This window comes from Podarcis bocagei, assembly GCF_964188305.1.
Source record: "Podarcis bocagei genome assembly, chromosome: 18".
NCBI classification, from domain to species: domain Eukaryota; kingdom Metazoa; phylum Chordata; class Lepidosauria; order Squamata; family Lacertidae; genus Podarcis; species Podarcis bocagei.
This window is the reverse complement of record NC_138144.1, coordinates 9,322,148-9,348,492: the sequence shown is the minus strand read 5'-3', so window position 1 is coordinate 9,348,492 and position 26,345 is coordinate 9,322,148. Positions and strand designations below refer to the sequence as shown.

Genomic DNA, 26,345 nt, shown 5'->3' with positions numbered 1-26,345 from the left:
GCTCTAGGCTCCGAACCCAGCACGTTATCAGCCCCTGGCACAGTTAAATATTAACTGTGGAGCGGGCAGGAGGAGGGAAATGTCACACACAGATCGCATTATTAGTAAGGCTAGATACCCAGTCAGCCGGCTGTCTTGCGACAGATGTGTAATAGCTCAAGCTACAGGGCCGCCTGGAATAATGGCTGCTGATATCTATCAGGCGGGATATACCGTATTTTTCCGTGTATAAGACTAGGTTTTTTCCCTAAAGAATAATGTCGAAAATTTTGTTGTTGTTTAGTCATGTCTGATTCTTCGTGACGCCATGGACCAGAGCATGTCAGGCACTCCTGTCTTCCACTGCCTCCCGCAGTCGGGTCAAACTCATGTTTGTAGCTTCGAGAAGACTGTCCCACCATCTCGTCCTCCGTCATCCCCTTCTCCTTGTGCCCTCCATCTTTCCCAACATCAGGGTCTTTTCCAGGGAGTCTTCTCTTCTCATGAGGTGGCCAAAGTATTGGAGCCTCAGCTTCACGATCTGTCCTTCCAGTGAGCACTCAGGGCTGATTTCCTTCAGAATGGAGAGGTTTGATCTTCTTGCAGTCCATGGGACTCTCAAGAGTCTCCTCCAGCACCAGAATTCAAAAGCATCAATTCTTTGGCGATCAGCCTTCTTGATGGTCCAGCTCTCACTTCCATACATCACGACTGGGAAAACCAGAGCTTTAACTATACAGACCTTTGTTGGCAAGGTGATGTCTCTGCTTTTTAAGATGCTGTCCAGGTTTGTCATTGCTTTTCTCCCAAGAAGCAGGCGTCTTTTAATTTCGTGACTGCTGTCACCATCTGCAGTGATCATGGAGCCCAAGAAAGTAAAATCTCTCCCTGCCTCCATTTCTTCCCCTTCTATTTGCTAGGAGGTGATGGGACCAGTGGCCATGATCTTCGTTTTTTTGATGTTGAGCTTCAGACCATATTTTGCGCTCTCCTCACACACAGGGCCTTCTTTCCCCATTTTCTTAAATATGAATCCCAAAAAATAGGGGGCGTCTTATACATGGGGGCGTCTTACAGATGGAAAAATACGGTACAAAGAATAAATAAGGGACTCTCCTAGATTTTCACATGGAAAATGCAGGAATCTTTTGCCCAACGTGGGGCTGGAACCCATGACCCTGAGATTAAGAGTCTCATGCTGTACAGACTGAGCTGTCCCAGCTACAAGGTAGGAAGAGGCAGGCCAGGCAAGTGAAGGGCCTCCCTCTCCTGCACCACTTGTCTCCCAGAACCAGAAGGGGACTGAAAAGGGCAGAGCAGAGGGAGTTGCCATGCAGGCACAGTTCCCAGTGTGCAGCCCGTGGGGGCGGGGGGTGGAGGTACGTAAATTGGTGGTGGGAGAGTGGTCCCTGGTTGCTGCAACTGCTCCCCAGAATATGAACCTGGGAACAGCTGCCTAAACACTAGATTGGTGTGCTGTAGAAGCGACTGTACAGTCATACCTCGGGTTGAATACGGTTCAAGTTGAGCACGTTCAAGTTGCGCTCTGCAGCAACCTGGAAGTAATGGAGCACGTTACTTCCAGGTTTCGCCACTTGCACATGCGCAGACGCTCAAAATGACGTCACACACATGCGCAGAAGTGTCGAAAAGCGACGTGTGCGTGCGCAGACGTGCCATCGCTAGTTACGTTTACCTCTAGATGTGGACGGGCTCTGGAAAGGATCCCGTTTGTATCTAGAGGTACCACTGTATATGTTGTTTTTGGTAATAAATTCTTAACTATCTGCCGTGTGCATTCCGTTGGCTGGGAAGTTCCCTTGAATTCTGACGATGGGAAGGCTTTTTTCAGAATACAGTGGACGCTCGGGTTGTGAACGTGATCCGTGCGGGATGCACATTCTCAACCCACAGCGGCACGTCTGCGCACGCATGGGTTGCGATTCGGCGCTTCTGCGCATGGGCAAAGTGCGATTTAGCGCTTCTGCACATGTGTGACCGCTGAAACCCGGAAGTAACCCTTCCCGGTACTTCTGGGTTTCGGCAGGTGCGTATCCTGAAAAAACGCAACCTGAAGCAGCTGTAACTCGAGGTATGACGGTATTTAAAGAAATATAGTCTGGTGAATTCACGAGCAAGTCCTGAACTATCAGCAACAGAAGGAATTAGAGATTATTGTGTGGTGGTTATGATATAAGAGACAGAAAACTGGGTGCAGCAAGGGAGAACAGGAGGGGAAGTCGAAAAAACAAAAGGAAAATTTATTATGTTTTGTTTTGTTTTTTTTAAAGATGTTTATTGAAAATTTTTAGGATATAATAAAAAATAAACATACAAAATAATAGACAATTAAAAACACACATTAATTTTCAATAACATAACTTCCATACACTTATTTCCTCCGACCTCCTCATACTTCCCTTCTTTGTATTCCAGTTCAATTTGTTAGTTCAGCAAACCCTTACCATTAAGCTTTTACCTATTTATGATCCTTTTTTCATGTCTCCTAAAGCATTACAGCTGGAAACCACTTAGTTTCTATCCAACATCTTTCTAACATTCATTAATTTTACAATATTTCTTTAAATAGTCTTTAAATTTTTTCCATTCTTCTTCCACCGCCTCTTCTCCCTGGTCTCGGATTCTGCCGGTCATTTCAGCCAATTCCATGTAGTCGATCACCTTCATCTGCCATTCTTCCAGAGTGGGTAGATCTTGTGTCTTCCAATACTTAGCGATGAGTATTCTTGCTGCTGTTGTAGCATACATAAAAAAAGTTCTGTCCTTTATTATGTTTTGGAGTGTATGTGCGATTTTTGTGTGTGAAATTTCATAAAATATAAATAACGAAATGAATTCTGATGATGCTTCTTGCTTGTGAAGATGCAGGATACAGGTGTGTTGAGAGTAGAACCCAGTTCACTGTACAAAAGTGACATTCACCTGTGATGCCCCACCCACTTTTCCTCAGGCCCCACCCACCTCTGGAATGTGCCCCGCCCCCAAGCTTCCCATGTGACTCCCCTCTCACGCTTCCCCCACTGGTCAGAGTTAAAGGACACATCCCGGCAAGGCGGGTGCAAGAGGCCAGGCGAAAAGGCTCTAAGGGCCACATTCTGACCCCCAACCCTTGCCTGAGGTCTAGAACAGTGTTTCCCAAATTGGGCGATACCACCCTGTGGTTGTGTGTGTGTGCTGGAACGATCCAGAGGGCCAGTGGTCTCCTCGGGTGCAATTCGTGGGTGTTGAATAGGAATAATGGGGCGGTGGAAGCATAAAGAAGAGAAGAGAATTTTGAAAAACCATTTGTACATTTTGCATCTGTTGGTGCAGCGAAGAGTTGAAGTTGCAGTAATTATTTTCCAAAATAAGCTGATAGCTGCACAGCAGGTTCATAATCCTTCTCTTTAGGATTATTTTTAAGGTTATTCATAACGTTCATTTTAAAATGATCCTTTGCTACCCTAATTTTTGCGTGTAATGTGAATGTTATCGGGGTTGATTTTTAATTTCAAGCTTCTTTTTTTAAAAATAATTTTTATTGATTTTCCAATAAAAACATCCAATTAATATATCCAATCATAATACAGTCATACCTCAGGTTGAATGTGCTTCAGGTTGAGCGCTTTCGGGTTGCTCTCTGCAGAGACCCAGAAGCAACGGAACATGTTACTTCTGGGTTGCACCGCTCGCGCACGCGCAGACGCTAAAAATGGCAAAAGACGCATGCGCAGAAGCGCCAAAACGTGACCCGCGCATGCGCAGGTGCGCTGTTGCGTCTTACGTTCCATTCAGGATGTGAACAGGGCTCCGGAACGGATCCCGTTTGCATCCCGAGGTACCACTGTACTCCAATTAAAATAAAAAACTAAAATAAAAAAGACCAAATTATAGTCCAAATTATAATTATTAATTTTTCAGGGCTCCCCGCGAAAAGCATATCTCCACATTTCAGTCCTGCCTCTCCTCATAATTTCAAGCTTCAAGGTCTTCCTTTACTATGTTTCAGGACGTAGGTAGAAATATAGATGCGTAAAAGAATGCAAATTTGTTGCCCCATCTTTCTGCTTTATCTCGTAAAGAAGGTAGATTTTGGCTGGGGGGGGGGCGCTGAGTAATAATTTTTTTTCTGAAAAAGGGGCAGTTGGCCAAATAACTTTGGGAATCTCTCGTCTAGAGGAAAAGGCTGTTCTGATATGGTTAGACCACAAGATGGCGGAAAAGAGAAAGGTTGGTGACTTCTCAAGCCTTTCCAACATACCAGCCTCAGTGAAGACCTGCAGACCTGGAGGATTAAATTCTACAGCATCTTTCCCTGGTCTCCCCTCTCTGTGAGTTTGGAGGAATTCCCACTATTACCACAATAGGCCACAAGGGTGGGGAGAATGTCTGGGGAGACCTCTAAGGTCCCATTCATCAAAACGGCCACTACAGCGGTACCTCAGGTTACATACGCTTCAGCTTACAGACTCCGCTAACCCAGAAATAGTGCTTCAGGTTAAGAACTTTGCTTCAGGATGAGAACAGAAATCGTGCTCTGGCGGCGCGGCGGCAGCAGGAGGCCCCATTAGCTAAAGTGATGCTTCAGGTTAAGAACAGTTTCAGGTTAAGAACGGACCTCTGGAATGAATTAAGTACTTAACCCGAGTAGAGCAAAGTCATACACATTACCATCTGTGTAGCAGCCTGTATCAGGCTGGCGCCCTCTAGGTGTGGTTGGGTTTAGGAATGGCAGAGTCTGGAATAATAGATTCATAGAAGTTGGAAGGACCCCAAGGATCATCTAATCATAGTATTATAGAATTTTATAGAGTCGGAAGGGACCAGGAGGGTCACAAAACTGAGAAGATCTATAATTGAGAAGATCCATTGGGGCTCACCAAATTTTGGGCTAGCATAGGGTGCTATAGGGACATGGATGGCACTGTGGGTTAAACCACAGAGCCTAGGACTTGCTGATCAGAAGGTCGGCGGTTCAAATCCCCGTGACGGGGTGAGTTCCCGTTGCTTGGTCCCTGCTCCTGCCAACCTAGCAGTTCGAAAGCACGTCAAAGTGCAAGTAGATAAATAGGTACTGCTCCGGCGGGAAGGTAAACGGCGTTTCCATGCGCTGCTCTGGTTCGCCAGAAGCGGCTTCGTCATGCTGGCCACGTGACCCGGAAGCTGTACGCCGGCTCCCTCGGCCAGTAAAGTGAGATGAGCGCTGCAACTCCAGAGTCGGCCACGACTGGACCTAATGGTCAGGGGTCCCTTTACCTTTACCTAGGGTGCTATATTTTGAAAAATTGGTGGTTCAAATCCCCGCAATGGGGTGAGCTCCCCTTGCTCGGTCCCTGCTCCTGCCAACCTAGCAGTTTGAAAGCACGTCAAAGTGCAAGTAGATAAATAGGTACCGCTCCGGCGGGAAGGTAAACGGCGTTTCCATGCGCTGCTCTGGTCCGCCAGAAGCGGCTTAGTCATGCTGGCCACATGACCCGGAAGCTGTACGCCGGCTCCCTCGGCCAATAAAGCGAGATGAGTGCCGCAACCCCAGAGTCGGCCATGACTGGACGTAATGGTCAGGGGTCCCTTTACCTTTACTAGAGTGCTATATTTTGAAAAATTGGCGAAGTCTACCCTTGCTCTGAGTTTTGCTGAAACTCTCCTTAACTAAAAGCGAGACCGGGGAACTCTCTACGAGCAAACAAGAGAAATGAACGGAAAGTTTGCAGCCTAAATAAATGACCAACCCTTTTATCCATTTATCTTTCAAACGTTTTATTTAATTGTCTGCCTAATACAAAAGTCTCCATACCCCCACAGCTGAGCCCTTAAAAAGGCGTCCCCCAAAATTGCATACATGAAATATAAAAGACAGAAACAACCCCACCCCCAACACACACACAATGACAATGACGATGAAAGTGCTTCATCACACATATTCTCTTGTTCTAATCATTACAATGGTCCTGGATGGTGCTATGACTCTCATATTATGCTCAGGAGAAACAGAGGCTGAGAGAGCGCGGCTTGCCAATGTGGCTCCTTTCCAGGTGTTGTAGATCATGGCTCGCGTCAGGCGCCAGGGATGATGGGAATTGTAGTTCCACACCTCTGGAAGGGGGAGCAGATCAGACAGCCACCCCAAGCCCCATTGACCTGAATGTTCACCCCACCAAATTCAGTAGGACACGCTTCTTGAGTCGGCATGGCTAAGATTCAATTGTGAGGCTTTTCTGATCTCTGCCTCATCTACGGATGCTCCCTTGACATTTGCCTCAGATTTTGGAGTCCCAGATGATCTGGCCTCGTTTCCAAAGTGGAACAGGCCTGGAACGTCCCTCCTTTGCTATTTCCAGAGTTTCTGCATGTGCTTTGCTTGCAACCACGTCTGGTTCTTTCCTGCCCGGTTCATCCCTCCCTTCTCCATGCACACTGACCGTGAAACACTACAATAAAGCAATCCTGATGCAATTGTGTGCTGCTCCTTTTTTTGGGGGGGGGGGTGATTGTCCTCTTACTGACACGCAGGTGCAGTCTGAGCACACTAGAAAACCGCCGCACCAAAAACCATCTCAGTGCAACGGCACTCGCGACTCCTCTGCAATGTCTCAGTGGAAGGGGTGGAAATAAACTGGGGGTGAGCTTAAAGACGCACTGGTCCCAGTTCTGATTTGCTGCATTTCCAAATTGCGGAGGAGCTGAATGCATAACAGAGCAAACTCTCAAGAACAGCAAAGGGACAAAACAGGGGCCATTCAGGCAACTGATTCCTTTTTTTTGCCACCATGCTACACCCAGCTTTCAAAATAACTCTTTTGCAACACCGTTTGAAGGAAAGAATAAAAACGTGAAGGAAAATCTCCTTGACGTATCTAAGAATAGCCCTATGAACTAAACCACAGTGTTAAATGCTAAACTCTGCAAAAGTCTGGATGGGGTGTCATTTCATATGGTTTATTATTTTGTGGTTTTATGTTGTGGTTTTATGTTGTAACTGGACTGAGACCTGTAGGTATAGGGCAGTATACAAATTTAATAATAATAATAACAATAACAATAATAATCAGTGCTTTTTTCTTAAAAAATGTTTAGGGGTACTCTCATTTTCCTACTCATATTGAAATACTGCCCCTCAATGAGGCCAAATGCAGACTCACAAAATGTTTAGGGGTATGCCTACCCATATGTACCCCCCCCAGAAAAAAAAGCACTGAGAAGGAGGAGGAGGAGGAGGAGGAGGAGGAGGAGGAGGAGGAAAGAAGAAGAAGAAGAAAAAGAAGAAGAAGAAGAAGAAGAAGAAGAAGAAGAAGAAGAAGAAGAAGAAGAAGAAGAAGAAGAAGAAGAAGTTGGTAGCCCTTAATACCAAAACAGCTTTCCACGGTCTCTCTTTCTCTCTCTCTCCATAGCTGTCAACCTTTCCCTTTTCTTGCGAGGAATCCTATTCAGAATAAGGGAATTTCCCTTTAACAAAGGGAAACGTTGACAGCTATGCTCTCTTACACGCAAGCAAGCAAGCAGGCAGGCAGGCAGGCAGGCAGGCAGGCATACAGGTCAAAACAGAGCTCTTTTTCTCAGGGTCATATCCAAATTATTCCTAGTTCTTTTTAGAGGACCCTGGCCAATTATGACTATTTTTGGGGGGAACATCAGTTTATCCGCAGAGCTGGCGAACTCCGAGATGCCAGACGAGTGCAGGGATCGCCAATATGGCATCTTCCCAAAATGGTTCGGCTACAGCTCCCATCAAATGGCTTTAAAAGAGGATTAGACAGAGGAGGCAGCAACATCACCCTGCCAACCAAGGTCCGTATAGTTAAAGCCATGGTTTTCCCAGTAGTGATGTATGGAAGTGAGAGCTGGACCATCAAGAAGGCTGATCGCCGGAGAATGGATGCTTTTGAATTCTGGTGCTGGAGGAGACTCTTGAGAGTCCCGTGGACTGCAAGAAGATCAAACCTCTCCATTCTGAAGGAAATCAGCCCTGAGTGCTCACTGGAAGGACAGATCCTGAAGCTGAGGCTCCAAGACTTTGGCCACCTCATGAGAAGAGAAGACTCCCTGGAAAAGACCCTGATGTTGGGAAAGATGGAGGGCACAAGGAGAAGGGGACGGCAGAGGACGAGATGGATGGACAGTGTTCTCGAAGCTACTAACATGAGTTTGACCAAACTGGGGGAGGCAGTGGAAGACAGGAGGGCCTGGCGTGCTCTGGTCCAGGGGGTCACAAAGAGTTGGACACGACTAAATGGCTAAACAACAACAGACAGAAGAGGGGGAGGAGAGGCCCAAAGAAGGCTCCTGGCCATGACAGCTGTGCTCTGCAATGCTTCTGAAGACCAGTCCCTCTGCACCTCACGAGAAGATAGTTGCTCCTGTGCCTGGATTGTGCTTGAGGGTTTCCTACAGGCCTCTGACTGGGCACTCTGAGAAGAGGATGCCCAACTAGTTTAAAGTGGTGGTTTCCTAGAAACCTGAGGCTTTTCTGTTAGGTACCATTGGACCACAGCTTCCGAAAGAATTGTTTAATTTGTTTATGTATGCCACCGCAGCGGCAAGAATAGTCCATGCACAAATTTGGAAAGAACAGGAGACCCAACGGAAGAAGAATGGCTTATGAAGACGGGATATGCTGAGATGGTTAGACGAACTGTGAGAATTAAAGAACAGAACAAAGGAAACATTTATTGAAGAACGGCAATGTTTTGTGGAATATTTGAAAAAAACATCATGGTTGTGTTAAAGCGTATGCTTGATGGTTGGGTGGGAAGTCGACGGAGATGAGATATGTATTCTGACGGTTGTGTAAAAGAATTTGTAAAGTTTGAAAAGTTAATTTAAAAAATGTGGTTTTTTTAAATAGATGGGCCCTGATCCAAAAGGCTCTTCTCATGTTCTTACGGACTGCACTACTCTGGACAAAAGTTGTGCACCTTCAGCCTTGACGAAAAGCTGTGGTTCATTCAGGGCTTCTGTTCTCAAAGGTGTTCTTGTGCAATAGGCATCTCGGAAACTGGCTCAAGCATGGTCTGCACTGTCTGAGTGGCTACGGTTTCAGACAAGAGTGTCTCTCAGCCCTAGTGGCGTTCAAGCTCCTTGCACCGAGGGCAGCAGGTGGGCTTTGCTGTGCCTCTGCGGCAGTTGCTCCTAATGGACGTCACCTGCCTATTGCCGCGTTCTCCCTCTCGTTTCATTATTAGCCTGGCGCAGGGCCTTCTTGGTAGTGGCGCCCTCCCTGTGGAACGCCCTCCCTTCAGATGCCAAGGAGATAAAAGAGCTACACAACTTTGAGAAGACGTCTGAAGGCATCTCTGTATCGGGAGGTTTCTAATGCTTAATGTTTTTAGATTGTGCTGCAAGCCGGCCAGAGTGGCTGGAGAAACCCAGCCAGATGGGTGGGGTATAATAACAACAACAACAACAACAACAACAACAACAACAACAACAACCATCACAGGTTATATTAATGGTTGTTCATTGCACACCTTTGCCCCCTTTTCCACCAGTGGCAAAATTGCTCTGGAGAGCAATGGTGGGTGAGAGAAGGTGGGTTGGTGATGTTACAGGTACTAGCCATGATGTGCTGAGCTCTGCCCGCTCTTCAAATGAACACAGGAAGCCGTTAGAGCACAGGTCCAAGTAGCTCAATATTGTCTCTCCCACCCCTACCACTGGGTATTGAGCCTGAGACTTTCTGCCATGCCAAGTGGGTGATTTGCCACTGAGCTACGAACCTTTCCCTGATGGGAGAAGCCTATAAGGCTGAATCGTTCTTCTCCAGCACTCGCACTGGGGCAGAAAATGGTCCATGTGGTTTAGGTTGGCAAAAGCTCTTTCCAAGGATACTTAAAAACATGGAAATCTCCAGTCTTCCTTTCCAAGTGGGTCACTGTGTCAGCCCATGACAAAGAATAACAGGGGCTGCTGCAACTATGATGTCTAGAATAAAAGGCGAGAGGGTGTGCGTATGGGAGCCCTGAACCTTGGTGTCACAAGGGGCACAACTGAAATTTGAGACCCCAAGTCTGCCACTACTCCCTGTTTGTAAGTAGTCTACCACTGATGCTGGAATGAGTTGAGGACAACAGGAAGGGAGGGCTGCTATCTGCATTTGCCCTGAGGCCACTTTGGAAGACAGGATTCTAGAAGCCAAGCCTGATGAGGAATGGTTGAAGGAGCTGGGTTTGTTTACCCTGGAAAAGAGAAGACTGAGAGAAGACATGAGAGCCATATCTTAAAGGCTGTCACATGGAAGAGGGAACAAGCTTGATTCTCCTGCTCTAGAGGGTAGGACTCGAACCCATGGCTTCAAGAAACAAAGAAAAGAGATTCTGACTAAACATCTGGAAGAACTTTGTGACAGTAAGAGCTGTTTGACAGTGGACTGGACTCCCTTGTGGACTCTCCTTATTTGAAGGTTTTTAATCAGATGTTGAATGGCCATCTGTCATGGATGCTTTGGCTGAGATCCCTGCACTGCAGGGGGTTGGGCTAGATGACCCTGCGGGGTCCCTTCCAACTCCACCATTCTGTGATTCTGTGATTCCAGAGCAAATGGTCCTTTGGTCTGATTCTGCAGGACTCGACTTTCCAAAAAGGGGAGTGCGCAATATCACAGAGCAGGAAAAGTCTTGCAGTGGTTGCCAGCTGTGACAGCTGAGTGGAGCCTCTTCATCCAGAGAGGGTCTACCTTGAGATAAAAGGTTTATCACTTTTGTGAACCTCCCCAGATCCCACTGGTGGGACGTGAAAAGACTGATATGGGTGTGCCTTGCCCCACACCAGAAAGTCTTGTCGTATGTTCTCCAGGTAGCTCAGCAGCAGACTCTTAATCTCAGGGTTGTGGGTTTGAGACCATGTTGGGCCGGTTTCCTGCGTTGCAGGGGGTTGGAATAGATGACCCTCGTGGTCCCTTCCAACTCTACATTTCCCCTGTGATTCTATGTTCTTAAAGCTATCCTTAAAAACCAAACCCAATTTGAAATCAAGAGAACCTTTAATAGAAAAACAAAACAAAACAAAACTTCGATCATCCTCCGTGTTTCCTAATTCTTACAAAATAGGTTGGGTTGCAATCCTCCCCCCACCACCAAATTTCAGCCTCTCCCCACCCTCCGCGCAATACACACACACACACTTACGATCGATCGATCGATTCAAGAGCTAGAAAGAAGCACAGTGTTTTAAGAGATCAAACTGGAAGTCTTCGAAACGAAAGCAGGAGGAATGTGTTTGTGTGCGTATGAGAGGAAACAGGGCGGTTAAGATTATAAAAGAGGAGGAGAACCCATGTTTGGAAGACCCCAGAAACGTTTTGTGCGTCCACTGAGTCACAAAGGCAGAAGGACACCAGAGCCCCACACCCACCGCTTTCTGCCCAATGACCTTGTATTGGAGACAGGAGACATGACTTCCCCCAGTTCAGATGGGCTGATTTCCAATGTGACATCGCTTCAACTGCCCATGTGCAAAGCGCTGCTGTCACCCCCCTTTAGATTACATTTGGAATTGCATCAGCAAAAGCTCCCTTTGCTGTGTTTGGTGCCACGGATTTTATAGGATCTTACAGGAGACAGTGAGCTTGCTTGTGGTGAGTAAGGAGAGGCCTGTAGCCTTATTATTTGATTTTACAGGTTTTCCAAACCCAGAAGCCATTCACTCTATTGTTGGGGGAAAGTGGAATGTTCTGTCTCTTTCCGACATTAGATTTCCCCCCCCTTTTCAGTGTCTATCACCTTACTTTTTTTTATAAAAAAAGTAATAATAAAAGAACCCTTTAAAAGCTGTTAACAAACCTGCTATTGTGCGGATGTGGGGATCAGATTAGGAATTGTGTGCCACCATTGATGTTACAGGCACTAGCCAATAGGTGCCTGGTGGGACATCTCAGTGGCGTAGTGGCAGTTGCCAGTGCCCGGGTCACACTGAGCCGCCTGCCTGCCCACGCAGTGGGGAGCCCAGCCAGCTGACACAGCCCATGGCAGGCACAGAGGAGTGCTGGGCCAGGCCACACTGCCTGCATGGGGGTGCCTCGTTTGTGCCCCCTCAAAAATTGTGCGCCTGGGGCAAATGCACCCCTGGCACCCCCATGCTGCACCCCTGGGTTGGCTCCAACTATCTAGACCTCTTGAAGCGAATGGGCTTGCTCATTAATTTCAGTGAGTTTACTCTGAGCTGGATTAACATTAGATACAGCCCACAATATTTATTTCTTTATAACAGGGGGTGGAGAACCTCTGTTCCAGGGGATGGATGTGGCCCTCCAAGCCTCTCCATTTGGCCCCTGGAACTCTCCCCTCATTGACCCTCGTTCTGCACCTTGCTTGAGTGTTTTTGTCTGCCCAGGATGCATCCTTTAATTTTGATGATGCCCCTTCCATGTCTGGATGACAGGTGTAGTGTGCGTAGAAACCAGCAAATTGCATAAAAGTAAACTTTGCATCAATTGCTCTATCCACTCACCCCTCCCCCGGCCTCACCCAACAGTGGCATGTGGCCCCCGGAAGCCCTATCAGCAGCAAATGGGGCCCTCGGGATGAGGTCTCTGCTCCTGCTTTAAAACAGGTCTTATTCTTTCTTCCAGGAAACAGAACGGGATTTGGAAGGAGAGCAAAAAAACCCACACACATGTGCCACTGGCCCCAGCTGCCTCAGACCCCCTTGCACTTATGTATGGCTCCAAAACATGTTAAATCCATATATAGTTTTATGAGAAATGGGCGTTTGCCTGCATTTCTCTCCAGTTTGGGAAGAGAAAAGGCAAACGAGCGAGTGGAGTGGGAGACTGTCGCCTAAGAGGTCCCCATTTGGAATCACAGGACGATAGAACCGTACTGTTGGAAGGGAATCAAAGGCCCATTTAGTCTCACCCCTTGCCAGGCTGAATGTTGAGACCGTGGAACAAGATGGCTCCCGTGGAGGGCATGGCTAAGGACTAAACGGCTGACGTTGGAAGGGAGAGAAGTGATTCTTTTTTTCCAAAAAGGGATTGTTGTGAATTTGAGCAATTTCTACATGGGATTCCCCTCCCACCCAGTGCTATTTTTCAAGAAAAAGAGGAGCCAGCACTCACCAGGAACGCCTCCCTTGTTCTCTTAGAATGGCAATGGCGTCCGCCTGAGAGGTGCCGGAACTGAGTTCCAGCGAATTCCGGCTGAGGAAGAAAAAGCCCTGCTCCCACCCTCTCCTCATACATACAAACAAACAAAAGAAACATCCCCAGCTTTGCATAATGTTACATTGGAACCGGGTTCGGAATCCGTTTTCTGTGCCCGACAAGTCTTCCGCGGCACGGGCCCATCTCAGCGGACTTGGGGAGGTCTGTGTACAGGGCTTTCCAGAAAAAAAGCTCAGAGGGGAATCGGCCACACAATGGCCATATATGAGTCCATGGGTGCCCCCGGTGCGCGAGCCCCACCCCCCTGAATCACCCGCTGTCCGAGGATGTGTGAGGGGCAGTGGAAGGAGACTTCCGCCGGCGGGTGGGAGTCCAGCAGGAGCGTTCGGAGCTGTTGGAGGTGCCACAGGCGCGGGGCAGGGCCCGCTGCTGCTGGCGTATGGCTTGGCTGACGAGGCTGGGGAGCGCATGCAGAGTCAGGCCCAGCATGTCAATCTTCCCCTCCAGGGCACTGATGCGCTTCTCGAGGTCCTCGTTGCGCTCCTGCAGCTCTGACACCATGTCGTACATGACGTTCTGCGTCTGGCGAGAAGGGAGAGGAAAGGGGGAAAGGGTTGGTGGTCGCTGCACCGGAAGAGAGCAGGATGGCTCCAAAACCTCCTCCTTACCAGCACCCCGGTCCTGCTTGTTTATAGTAATAATTTATTATTATTTATACCCTACCCATCTGACTGGGTTGCTCTAGCCACTTATTTCTCTGACATCCTGGGAGACCAGTGGGGAGGGGAGCTGGTCTCAGCAGGAGGGGGAGACCGCCAGGACTCTTCATCCACCTGAATCATCTCTGCCTCTTGGCCTCTCCAGCCTCCGCTTCTTCTTCTGATTCTGGCCCTCTCTCTGCCACACTCTCCCCGCTCACTAAGCCCTGTTACCTCTTCTGCCCCCTGGCTATGAGCCTTCTTATCCTGAGGGTTTCCTAGGGTGTTCCAAAGCTGGCGCCTCTCATCCAGCCCGTCCCCGTCCCCTCCCTCCCTCCCTCCCTCCCTCCCTCCCTCCCTCCCTTCCTTCCTTCCTTCCTTCCTTCCTTCCTTCCTCTGTCCTTCCTCTGTCCACTTTGGGAACCACTGATCCAGCTCAATATTTCCACTGACAGGTAACAGCTCTCCAGGGTTTCAAGCAGGGGGACATTCCCAGACCCTTCCAATATCAGGGATTAAACCTGGGACCTTTTCCCTGTAGAACAGATGCTGCAACTTCCCCTTATAAATAAAGCAAGAGCCTAGTCTTCATGGTTCTGAATAAAGGGCTGGCTCCCTTTGATAAGATAGGGACATGGGTGGCGCTGTGGGTTAAACCACAGAGCCTAGGACTTGCCAATCAGAAGGTTGGCGGTTCAAATCCCCACGATGGGCTGAGCTCCCGTTGCTCAGTCCCTGCTCCTGCCAGCCTAGCAGTTCGAAAGCACGAAGTGCAAGTAGATAAATAGGTACCACTCCAGCAGGAAGGTAAATGGCGTTTCCGTGCGCTGCTCTGGTTTGCCAGAAGCGGCTTAATCCTGCTGGCCACATGACCCGGAAGCTCCCTCGGCCAGTAAAGCGAGATGAGCGACAGAACCCCAGAGTCGGTCACGACTGGACCTAATGGTCAGGGGTCCCTTTACCTTTTTACCTTTGATAAGAATTGCATTGAGCAGGGGTCAGCAATCTAAGGCCCATGGGCCACAAGCAGCCCACGGGGGTCATTTAACTGGCCCCCGAGTCACCCCCGAATCTAGCCGCCCGCTTGGCGAGTCCCTGCGCACTGCACTAAACTGGTGCAGCGTGACACAGGGACTCGCTTCTGCAGAGCTGGAAATCGCGTCTGTGCATGTGCAGATGCCAAAAATCGTGTCTGCGCAGAGGCAGATGCTGGAAATCACGGAGTAAACCTTGCCAACCGCTGGCATTGAGCCTCTACCCCAACCCAAGGTGATTACTTCAAGCAGAGACCCAAACATTGCTTGATGTTTCCGTCACCCAGGCGTGGCTCACCTTTGACAAATCCACGAGGGTGTTTGCCTGGTCATTGAGCTTCCTCTGTTCCATTTTCACGCTCCTCAACCTGGAAAGCAAAAACGATAGCGGGAATTAAAGATGTGGGGAGGCGGGCAGGAGATTGGGGTTGCACGAAGCAGCGGTCTGCAGGTGGAACAGACAGGAGATGAGAGAAAGAGATCCCACCATCACCGTAGACAGACATGCACACAATTCCAGATCCCGCCTTGCTGGATCCAAACACACGCACACCCAGGCATGCAGGGAGCCAATGACACGAGGCCATTGGCTTGGGTGGAGACAGCTTAGAGAAGACCCTCTCTCAGCATGGAGTGACCCTCCACCTCTAGGTTTTGGGGGGACTGGAGAAGACCTTCCTGTCTCAGCTGAGCCTCGGAGGTCAGCAACTCAGCTTTTGAGAAACCCTGTTGGGTTTTCACCCCACTAGAAAATTTTGAGGCCCCTTACCACTTTTAGGGATTTGGTGCTGCTTTTAAATATTTGTCTGATTCACCCTGAGAGCTGTCTTCTTGGCTCGCATATTGGTTTTGGGGCATGGATCAGGTCATATTTGCATGAAAATGCAAACTGGATGGATGTCTCTTCTAAAGCATCTGGAAGGCATCAGGGCAGGGAAGGTGTGGTAACCAGATCTCCTCCCCGCTTGTCTCCCAGAACCAGTAGAGGCATGAAAAGGGTGAAGAGTTGGCTGATGACAGGAGCAGTCTCTGATTGCTTGGAGGGAAAGCCCTGGAGAGGAGGGGGTGGGGACTTTCAGTTTCAGCAACTGAATTTTATGGAGGAAGACCACCGGAAATGAGATGCTCTCCTCATCAGGCCTGGAACTCAGCCATGTCTGTGGAGATGGTGTTTTTGCTAATAAAGAGTTCACTCCACCTTTGAACTGTGTGATCACTGATCGGCACACTCCTGTGGCAGTCCGAAGGATGGATTCAATGGACCTTTCCCAGCCTGGCTTATCAGGAAATTGGGAAAGCAAGGGTGGGGCGGGAGAGAGAATCATCTCACATTCCCTGAGTTACTTGAAGATGCTCACGCCACTGTTTACAGCCCTTAAATGACTCAGGTCCCAAATATCTGAGACGCTGAGGACTCTCATGTGTTAAGAACATAAGAAGAGACCAGCCAGATGCCCATTATGGGAGGCTCTCAACCAGGACTCGAACACAGAACCAACTCGCCCTTCCCTTGGGTTTCTAGCAACTAGCATTACTGTCTAGAGTCTAGACAGTGCATAGCCATTGCTGATAGTGGAAAACACAGCACAGGTGGCCCTCTTGCCTGCAGAAGTCTTTTTTTTGGCAGGGTGGCAGTTTGGGGAGAAAGATTGCCTTCTCTGTGGCAGCCCCTGCACTGCGTATCTCCCTCCCCACAGAGATCTACAAGGCACCTTCCTTGCGCAGCTTTTGTCACATGCGGAAAATGTGCTGCATTATCCTGACACCCCAGTTGCGGTTTTGATTCCGTTTTTTTTAATGTTGAGTTTACATGGTTGTGGCCTGTGGAAGAGAGCGCTATAATAATACTAATAGCAATAGCTAAAGTTGAAGGACCCCTGGGGGGTTAAGTCCATTCAAATTCGACTATGGGGTTTGATGCTTATCTTCGCTTTCAGGCCGAGGGAAGCGGTGTCTGACCACAGACAGCTTTTCCAGGTCATGTGGCAAGTAGGATTAAACCGCTTCCGGCACAACGGGACACCGTGACAAGTGCCAGGGCGCATGGAAATGCCATTTACCTTCAGAATAATAATAATAATTCAGATGGGATCTGCCAGGCTGATGGGCAGAGCAATGATGACATTGGAGGGAGCAGTTTAATAATAATAACAATCATAATAATTTTATTATTTCTACCCTGCCGAGCTGGCTGGGTTCCCCCAGCCGCTCTGGGCTGCTTACAGCACTTATGGAAACATGGTAAAACGTCAAACATTAAAAACTTCCCGATACAGGCAGGAGGTGCTGTGAGATGGAGACATAATGACGCCCCCACTTATGGATGAGTCCAGAAAGCCCTCGCGTTGCTTGGACTCTAAATCAGAGCAACGTCGCGAGACACAGGCAAGATGGAAACAGCTTGTGCTGAGAGATGGGAGGGAAGAGGAACACGGCATTTGCAAGTCGGCAGTGGACTGGCATGCTACGAACCCCCAAATTTCTGACTCTCACTCTCTCTCTCTCTTTTCTCTCTCTCTCTCTCGCTGTCCACATTTCGAAACGGAGAGAAATTTGGGTTAGCCGAGGGCTGGCAGGGGTGAAGCGCGGTTGGGATGTGCACCTTTGCGTGCGTAACTTGGGCATGCGTGTGTGTCTGAATGGGGTCGGCGTTGTGGCCTCCCGGAGGGGTGGAGACAAAGACGGGCAAACCATGCAGTCAAACAAAAGTTCTGGCGGAACAGTAACTTACTTCTGGGCTCTGCAAGGGCGGGGCGGGGTGGAGGAGGGGGGAGGGAACAGAGACAAAACAACAGCACAGGTTTAAATAAACATGAGAGATAGGAAGGGGGGGTCACACCGCCAGACAGACACCGCCTTCTCTGCTCCCCAGAACCCATAGATCCCCACCCTGGAGTGGTCAAATTGTGGGTCGAAGGTATGAGGATAGCCGAAAACCCAGCACACACTAACCGGGGGGGGGGGCACTGCCAGCGACTCCCTCTTATGCGCAGGAACATAGGAATTCATCTTATACAGAGCCAGACCCGCTTCCCCACTCCATCTAGTTCAATACTGCCTGCACTGACTGGCAGCCAGAGATTTCCATCTCTTGCAGACCCTCCAAGTGTCCCTATTTTCTTTTTCTTTTTTTAGAATGCTTTTTATTAAGTTTTCATTTCAAATGCACCAACACCAACAAAATACACAAATATTTCAAATCTTTTTACATCTGCCTTACTTTACGCTCCATAGATCAGTTGACTTCCCTTCCGCAGGTTTTCTTATTCCAATCACTAATCCACAGTTCCTTAATAATAACTAAACCATGACATAAGGTTTATTTCAGTCCTGCTAACGTCTTCAAATTTCTACAGTTCTCACTTATATAGACCATAAATTTAATCCATTCTTTTTGGTACTTTGTTTCCTCCTGACTACGAATCCTATGGGTCGGTTTTGCTAATTTCGCCTATTCGACCAACTTTGTCTGCCACTCCTTCACAGTTGGTATCTCCTGTGTTTTCCATTTTTGAGCTATCAAAACTCTGGCAGCTGTCGTAGCACACATATATAATCTTTGGTCCATCCTCTTAATATCCTCTCCTATCAAACCTAACAATAGTTCTTCAGGCTTTTTTGGGAATGTATATTTAAGCATCCAAGTGTCCCTATTTTCCAGGGACAGTCCTGGGTTTACAGAAGCCGTCCCGGTTTCTGATCTGATCCTGGAATGTCCCGCTTTTCCTTAGGACGTCCTTGTTTTCATCGGGGAAACGTTGGAAGGCATGTGATCGAACTTGCATCCTGCTGTATGGAAGACAGCTGAGCTGGGGGACCAAGTAAGATTCTGGTCCTTTGTTCACAAGGGAAGTTGCCTTCCACTGAGCTAAACCACCAATCCGTCTAGGTCAGTATCACCAGCACTGGCTGGCCAAGCTGGGAAAAGCGTCGGACTCTTAAGAGCGCCACCGATTCCGGTTCTGTCAGTTTGGTTACACCTGTCTCTCTCTCTCCCTCAGCCACCCACCCTTGCCCCGACATTACTTGTTATGTACAGAAGTTCTCACCCTGGGCCAGCAGGGGGATACTGTAGATAGTTATGCAAATAAGGGATCGAAAGTGACGTTCTGTGATTGGATAGTATTAGAAAGTTGTTACAGTAACATTGTACTGGGACTCTATATAAGCAGGCTGACTGAACCCTTCAGTTCAGTTCTGTCCTGGCCTGTGAATAAACAAGAGCTGTTTGAAGAATCGCTGTGTCGTCTGATATGTTCACCCACAACTTAACATTACTGATAACACACTGCATGTAAACGAAAGCCAGGGACCCACAATTTTGTCGCCTCAAGGTTATTTTGACGGCACACAGCTCTGCAAGTTCACACACTCTGGTTCGCTGACAAACCATCTCATCGTAGATCGCCTTCGACGCAAGGGGAAGCGAGGGAACCTCGACGTGGAATTGTGCGTGCCGCCACACCAACACATCTCCCTCTCCTCCCCATGTTGCATCGATGCACACAAGCAGATGGTTAACACGGATGTGGGAGGGGGATTTGAAAAACACAAATGGTTTGAAACACATGAAAGTCTGTGTGGCGAAGGCGGCAGCTGTCCTTGACCGAATATCTGGCAAAGGTGCTGTCTGGGATCTTGGAAGGTAAACAGAAGCTGCACTTCTAGACTTGGGTTGTGTTAGGAAATCTAGATATGGGGCATGTTGTTTTTTATCAGACCATGATGCAGAGGAAGCTTGCAATTTCTTGCATGTATCTATATCCTTGTCTAATGGCACTCAACCACCGGCAATATTGCCTTACCCCAGATACAGCTACTTTCCCAAACCAAGTCTCCTATGTATATTTTGCTCTGAGAGCCTATGTTTGGTCAGAATTGAGTAGATACTTCCAAAGTTAACACTAAACACCAGACCCTCCAAGTCCCCCTATTTTCCAGGGACAGTCCCAGATTTACAGAAGCCGCCCTGGTTTCTGATTTGATCCCGGAAGCCCCGCGTTCCCTTAAAGGTAAAGGTACCCCTGCCCGTACGGGCCAGTCGTGTCTGACTCTAGGGTTGTGTGCCCATCTCACTTAAGAGGCCGGGGGCCAGCGCTGTCCGGAGACACTTCCGGGTCACGTGGCCAGCATGACGAAGCTGCAACTTGGCGAGCCAGCACCAGCGCAGCACACGGAAACGCCGTTTACCTTCCCGCTATAAAGCGGTACCTATTTATCTACTTGCACTTAGGGGTGCTTTCGAACTGCTAGGTGGGCAGGAGCTGGGACCGAAAGACAGGAGCTCACCCCGCCACGGGGATTCGAACCGCCGACCATACGATCAGCAAGTCCTAGGCGCTGAGGTTTTACCCACAGCGCCACCCGCGTCCCTTAGGACGTCCCTATTTTCACGGGAGAAATATTGGAGCATGTGAAATGCATTACTTCTGGTAAATGAGCCACCATATTCACTAGAGGGCCGTGAAAATCTGTGTCCCGGACTTTTTAGACTCGTCTTCCCATGTACTATCTGAAACCAAAGGGACACATTGCTTACCAGATGTGATTTTATTTTTAAACTCTCCCACCCCGCTATTAATGGTTTGTGCAAACCACTGTTCTGCTTTTTGTATGGTAGAGGTAGGAAGCCCTGGGGGTGCATTTGTGGAAGCAAGTGGGTGAGGTTCCCCCCCCCAAAAAAAAGTTTGGGAACCGTTGCTCTACATTGTTATATTTGGATGTGAAACACAGAGCAGTTAAATACAACATTCCTAGAGTGAACATAAAAGGGGATGTATGGACCAGCCAGTCAGAACTTCCTGTTTCCTCCTGGGCTGGGGCAGAATTCCTCTGCATGTGACCAGAGGTGGGCGTAACCTCACCGGTGCAGGTAACAAAACAGCACAGGGGAGGCAGCCATCTCTCTCTCTGACTCCATTCCTTGAAGAAGCAACATCTTTTTAGCCTGAGATGCTGTCTTGGCATCTTGGCTTGCAGCCAAGAGAGGACAAAGGAAGTATCTCCTTATGGGATAGATTCCAAGTGTATATATTTTGTAACTTAAGTCTGCCTTCTGGGATCCATCTGTGAACAGAATGCGTGTGAGTAAACTCTTTTATACTTTTATACAAGACTGTGCCGTGTCTGTTTTATGAGGGAATAAAGGGGAATTACGAGGAAACTTATTTTAGAGGCTTATACAAGCCTGGCAAAGATGTTATCCGCTGTACAAATTTAAAAAGGGAAATGTTACTCTGCTAAATTATAGAACTTGTTAACATAAGTTGGGAAGGATATAATTAAACAATATATCCTCTCCTGCGGGAGGCAGTGGAAGACAGGAGTGCCTGGCGTGCTCTGGTCCATGGGGTCACAAAGAGTCGGACATGACTAAACGACTGAACAAAAACAATCCTCTCCTGCCTCCCTCAACATTCCCACAGAATGAACCTAACCTTTCCCATGACAGTTATGGTTTTTTGAGTTTTCTCCAAGGGAGCGATGGCAATACCTAGATGTGGACAAGGCCAGTAACGATGGCAATACCTAGATGGCAATACCTAACAATGGCAATACCTAGATGTGGACAAGGCCTGGAAACGATGCCTTATGAGGAACGGCTAAGGGAGCTGGGCATGTTTAGCCTGGAGAAGAGGAGGTTAAGGGGTGATATAATAGCCATGTTCCAATATATAAAAGGATGTCACATAGAGGAGGGAGAAAGGTTGTTTTCTGCTGCTCCAGAGAAGTGGACACAGAGCAATGGATCCAAACTACAAGAAAGAAGATTCCACCTAAACATTAGGAAGAACTTCCTGACAGTAAGAGCTGTTCGACAGTGGAATTTGCTGCCAAGGAGTGTGGTGGAGTCTCCTACTTTGGAGGTCTTTAAGCAGAGGCTTGACAACCATATGTCAGGAGTGCTCTGATGGTGTTTCCTGCTTGGCAGGGGGTTGGACTCGATGGCCCTTGTGGTCTCTTCCAACTCTAGGATTCTATGATTCAGTATGTGGCTCCAAATCAAAGTGGTGCAGACTGTGGGACGTAACATCACAGAAAGAAGTCAAATACAACAGTTCCTGTTTGCCCAGAGTGGACACACAGGGGGATGTTGCTCCAGCATCCTCCCCCTGCGTGTGACCAGGTAGATGGGCGTGACCCTAGGAGACCCCATAAAAGGGCTTGTCACACAGCCATCTTCCTTCTCTTCTTCTCTTGCTTCTCTTGATGCTGTCCTCTTGAAGTCTTTTTGTTTTCTCAGCCAGCAGCACATGGGCTCAGTCCCCATATGGGATAAACTCACACTCTCTTCTGCAGCTAAAAGCTAAAGCCTGCCTTCAGGATCATACTGTGAACTGAATGTAAGTAAACTTCTTATCATTACTTTTGAAAGAAGACTGTTGTGGTCCTTATTGTTTTAAGAGGGAATAAAGGGGAATTTACCAGGATCAAACCCAATCTGGACAAGCCAGATAGGACTGCTTAAGTAAAGAGATCCAAACAAATCTACCAACTAGCTTCTTGCAATATACTGGGGAAAATGGACTCTGCTACTGACTCACTAGCGTGGGTGATGAAGGATAATATTTAATCAATATATCCTCTCCAACTATCCACAACATTCCCACACAGACCTCCGATATGTGGGATGTGAAACACAAGAGCAGTCAAGTACAACATTCCTAGAGTGAACATGTTTACACCTGGGGAGGAATGTTTTTCCAGCCAGCAGAACAACTTCCTGTTTCCTTCTGGGCTGGGACAGACTTCCTCTGCATGTGACTGGAGGTGGGCGTGGCCTCACCTGTGCAGGTAATGACAAAAGCACAAGGCAGGGCAACCATCTCTCTCTCTTTGACTACATGCATCAAAGAAGCAACATCTGCTTAGCCAAAGATGCTCTCTTGGCCAAGAGAGGACAAAGGGACTGTCTCTTTATGGGATAGTTTCCAGGTGTATGTTACTTTTCTAAGCTAAGTCTGCCTTCTGGGATCTGCTTGTGAACAGAATGTGAGTAAATTCTTTTTATACTTTTATAGACGACTGTGCCGTGTCTTATCTTTTATGAGCAAATAGGGGGAAAATACCAGAACAGTTATTATAGAGGCTTTAGCGAGCCTGAGCAAACGCATCCGCTGTGAGTTTAAAAAGGGGAATGTTACTCTGCTAAATTGTGAACTTGTTAACACAAGTTGGAAAGGCTATAATCAGACAATATATCCTCTCCTGAATCCCTGAACATTCCCACACGATACGGGTAGGTTTCGTATAACAACCTAATGCCACCCCCAGCTAGCGGCAGATTTTTGCAACGATTGAACGGTGCATCGTATTTAGTGCGGCGGATTCTCCTCCTTTCAGGCAGGGACCCCAAATTCAGGGAGAGACCTGGACAACAGAACAGGGGGATGGAGGGTGGGTGGGTGGGAGCAGGAAGCAGCAGGCACTGGGGGGGGGGTTGAAGCAGGTAAACATGTTTGACTTACTGATGGATGGCTTGGAGGAACTTACGCTGGTGTTTCCGTACTTTGGCATGGTCAATCTTCCTCACCAGCTTGGTGTGCTTATAGATCAGCCACGTTTCCCTGAGTACGTTGGCGGCAGAATTCTTCACCTGGGGGGTTGGGGAGGGGAAGGGGGAAAGGGGGAAAGAAAAGGAGATGGGCATCAGACAGGCAGGAGAAGTCTGAGGAGGTAAGCGGCGCTCTTCCAAAAAAATAGGCTCTCTGGAGTTCGTGACGGCACAGTCTCTTACCAATCCTACCTTGCTCCCATTGTGATCACTCTCGATTATCACCAGCCAATCCAAGTTTGACCCCATGGAGGATTGTTTGTGAAGATGCTATGTTTCACCCATGTCTTAAGAAAGCTAACTACACTGGTACCTTGGGTTAAGTACTTAATTCGTTCCGGAGGTCCGTTCTTAACCTGAAGTTGTTCTTAACCTGAAGCACCACTTTAGCTAATGGGGCCTCCTGCTGCTGCCGCGCCACCGGAGCATGATTTCTGTGCTCATCCTGAAGCAAAGTTCTTAACCTGAAGCACTATTTCTGGGTTAGCGGAGTCTGTAACCTGAAGCGTATGTAACCTGAAGCGTATGTAACCCGTGGTACCACTGCATTCAGAGTTAATTAAGAACTTGGTATTTTAGTGTGTCAGCATCTACACTTTGTAACTCCCTGCCTTCAGATATCCCAGTACCCTTATTGGTGTCTGCTAAAGAGATTTTTGCCATCCAGATATTTAGAAAGGTGGTGCGAGTTTTAATCTGTTTTTAGTTTATTTTAAACTTTAAATCGTTGCTATTAATTTTCCTTATCGGATCATTTTATTGTGACACACACACACACACACACACACACACACACACCTCACACTGCTTTGAGGGTTTTTTTAAAAAAAATTAAGGGGTGCATGCATATTATGAAATAAATAAATATTACTGTTTTCACAGAGTCAAGTCTTGATTCTCTGAATGGCCGCTGCAAGGAATTGCCTTTGGAACAGCAATCTTGTGTGTTTTATAAAACGGCGGTAGAGGAGGTTGTTTCTTGAATTATCCTCTAAGTAAAGATCTTCTGTGTAGAGACCCATTGAAATTCATGGTCCTCACGTTCTCATGCCCACTGAATTCAATGGGTCTACTCTGAGTATGACCAGCGTTGGAGATGACCCACGGAAAATGGATTGGCTCAAGTTATTCATCTCCATGACCCACAATGGGTTTACTCTTGAGCAGGACAAGGGTTGACTACCACCCACACTCTGCCTATGTTGAGGATCGGGGCCAAGGGTGTTGCACCTCTTACCCGCTTTGATAGCTGTGTATCCATCATGAAGTTGTGGACGTGCTTTTCCGCTTTGGTCAGTTCGAGCTTCCGGGCGACCACGGCAACCACGAGAGCTGTACAGCCCGCACCCTGCAGGACAAGGAAGAGGGTGGGTTAGAATAGGGAAAGCCAAACCAGTTGGATGCCTGCCTGCTAAAGGAGAAGGGAGAAGTGAGATATTGCTAATATCTGTCCTTGTGAGCTGTGAATTGTGTTATATTACTGGTGGCTTGTACGAGTCCACTGTTTTATTTGATTTGTTTTGTTGTGTTGTGCTTTATGATGGGCGCAAAGCCGAATAAACATTTTCATTTCATATCCAAGGACACTGCAGTGTGCGCCATATTTTCATTTAAGTTAGTAACATGCCACTCAATTACCAAAATCTCTAAGGGGTGGACTTATATATATTTAAAATATTTTTTTTATTAGTTTTTCAACATATCATTTCCAACAGTAATTAAACATACTTTCATATCTTATATCATATTTTTTTTACTTCCATCAATCACATCTGAAAATTTTCCAGTCTAGTCACACATTTCTTACTTCCACAATTACATTTAATTCGTAACGAATATCTCTATTCTTCCTCTACTTTGCAATGCTTCATACATTTCTCCTTACAAAGCTTCTTGTCGTCCTACTAGCATAATTTGTTGATTACAGTTGCTCTTCAAATAATTCGTATATTTCTTCCAATCTTCTGTAAATCTTAAACAGTGGTACCTCGGGTTAAGTACTTAATTCGTTCCGGAGGTCCGTTCCTTACCTGAAACTGTTCTTAACCTGAAGCACCACTTTAGCTAATGGGGCCTCCTGCTACCGCCGCGCTGCCGGAGCACGATTTCTTTCTCATCCTGAAGCAAAGTTCTTAATCTGAAGCACTATTTCTGGGTTAGCAGAGTGTGTAACCTGAAGCGTATGTAACTTGAAGCGTATGTAACCCGAGGTACCACTGTATTTTAAGGTTGTTTAAATGAATAGTCTAAATTGTAAAACAGAAAATTTTTGAAAAAATTATATAAACGAAAACAAAACAATCCAATTTACAAGTATGCCCTGTGACGTTTTAGAACGGTACAGTGGTACCTCGGGTTAAGAACTTAATTCATTCCGGAGGTCCATTCTTAACCTGAAACTGTTCTTAACCTGAGGTACCACTTTAGCTAATGGGGCCTCCTGCTGCGGCCGTGCAATTTCTGTTCTCATCCTGAAGCAAAGTTCTTAACCCAAGGTACTATTTCTGGGTTAGCGGAGTCTGTAACCTGAAGCGTCTGTAACCTGAAGCGTCTGTAACCTGAAGCATCTGTAACCCGAGGTACCACTGTATATCTAATGACAGGTCAGTGTCAATCCAGCCTCAGTTTGCAACTGCTTGAGAAAAACCCTGGAGAGGACTTAGATGGTTGTGGGAAAGTGGGGACCTTCATTACTTGCAACTATCTCATTGGGGCAAGACCTACTGGGAAGAGTTCCTTGGGTCACCAAGCCTGCGCTGTTTTGAATAAAGAGTTAACTTCACAGACACCATGTTGCTGTTGTTTTAAATCGCTGGCCTACACCTGAAATTAAAGCAAGGCAGTCTCTGAAAGGCAATCTGAAAGGCATGGCATGAAAGGAAAGAGGTACAGGGAGGGAAGAGGAAAAAAGAAGACTTATAAGCTGAAAGGCAGAACACACAGGCGAGGAAGAGCAGGGAAATGGAAGAAACAAAGGGTAATCT

General features: G+C 47.5%; 1 protein-coding gene across 2 annotated transcripts in view; it reads right to left on the bottom strand.

Moving 5' to 3' along the window:
- Positions 1-11,232: 11,232 nt before the first annotated feature.
- KCNN1 (potassium calcium-activated channel subfamily N member 1) overlaps positions 11,233-26,345 on the bottom strand; it is an 81,821-nt gene continuing 66,708 nt past the window's right edge. For both annotated transcript variants that reach the window (XM_081177838.1, XM_081177839.1), the window contains exons 6-9: positions 24,599-24,709; positions 23,276-23,403; positions 15,106-15,175; positions 11,233-13,657 (exon numbers count right to left, since the gene is read on the bottom strand). In XM_081177838.1, coding sequence (XP_081033964.1) covers positions 13,385-13,657; positions 15,106-15,175; positions 23,276-23,403; positions 24,599-24,709 — 582 coding nt within the window. In that variant the 3' untranslated portion in view covers positions 11,233-13,384. The remainder of the gene's footprint in view (positions 13,658-15,105; positions 15,176-23,275; positions 23,404-24,598; positions 24,710-26,345) is intronic.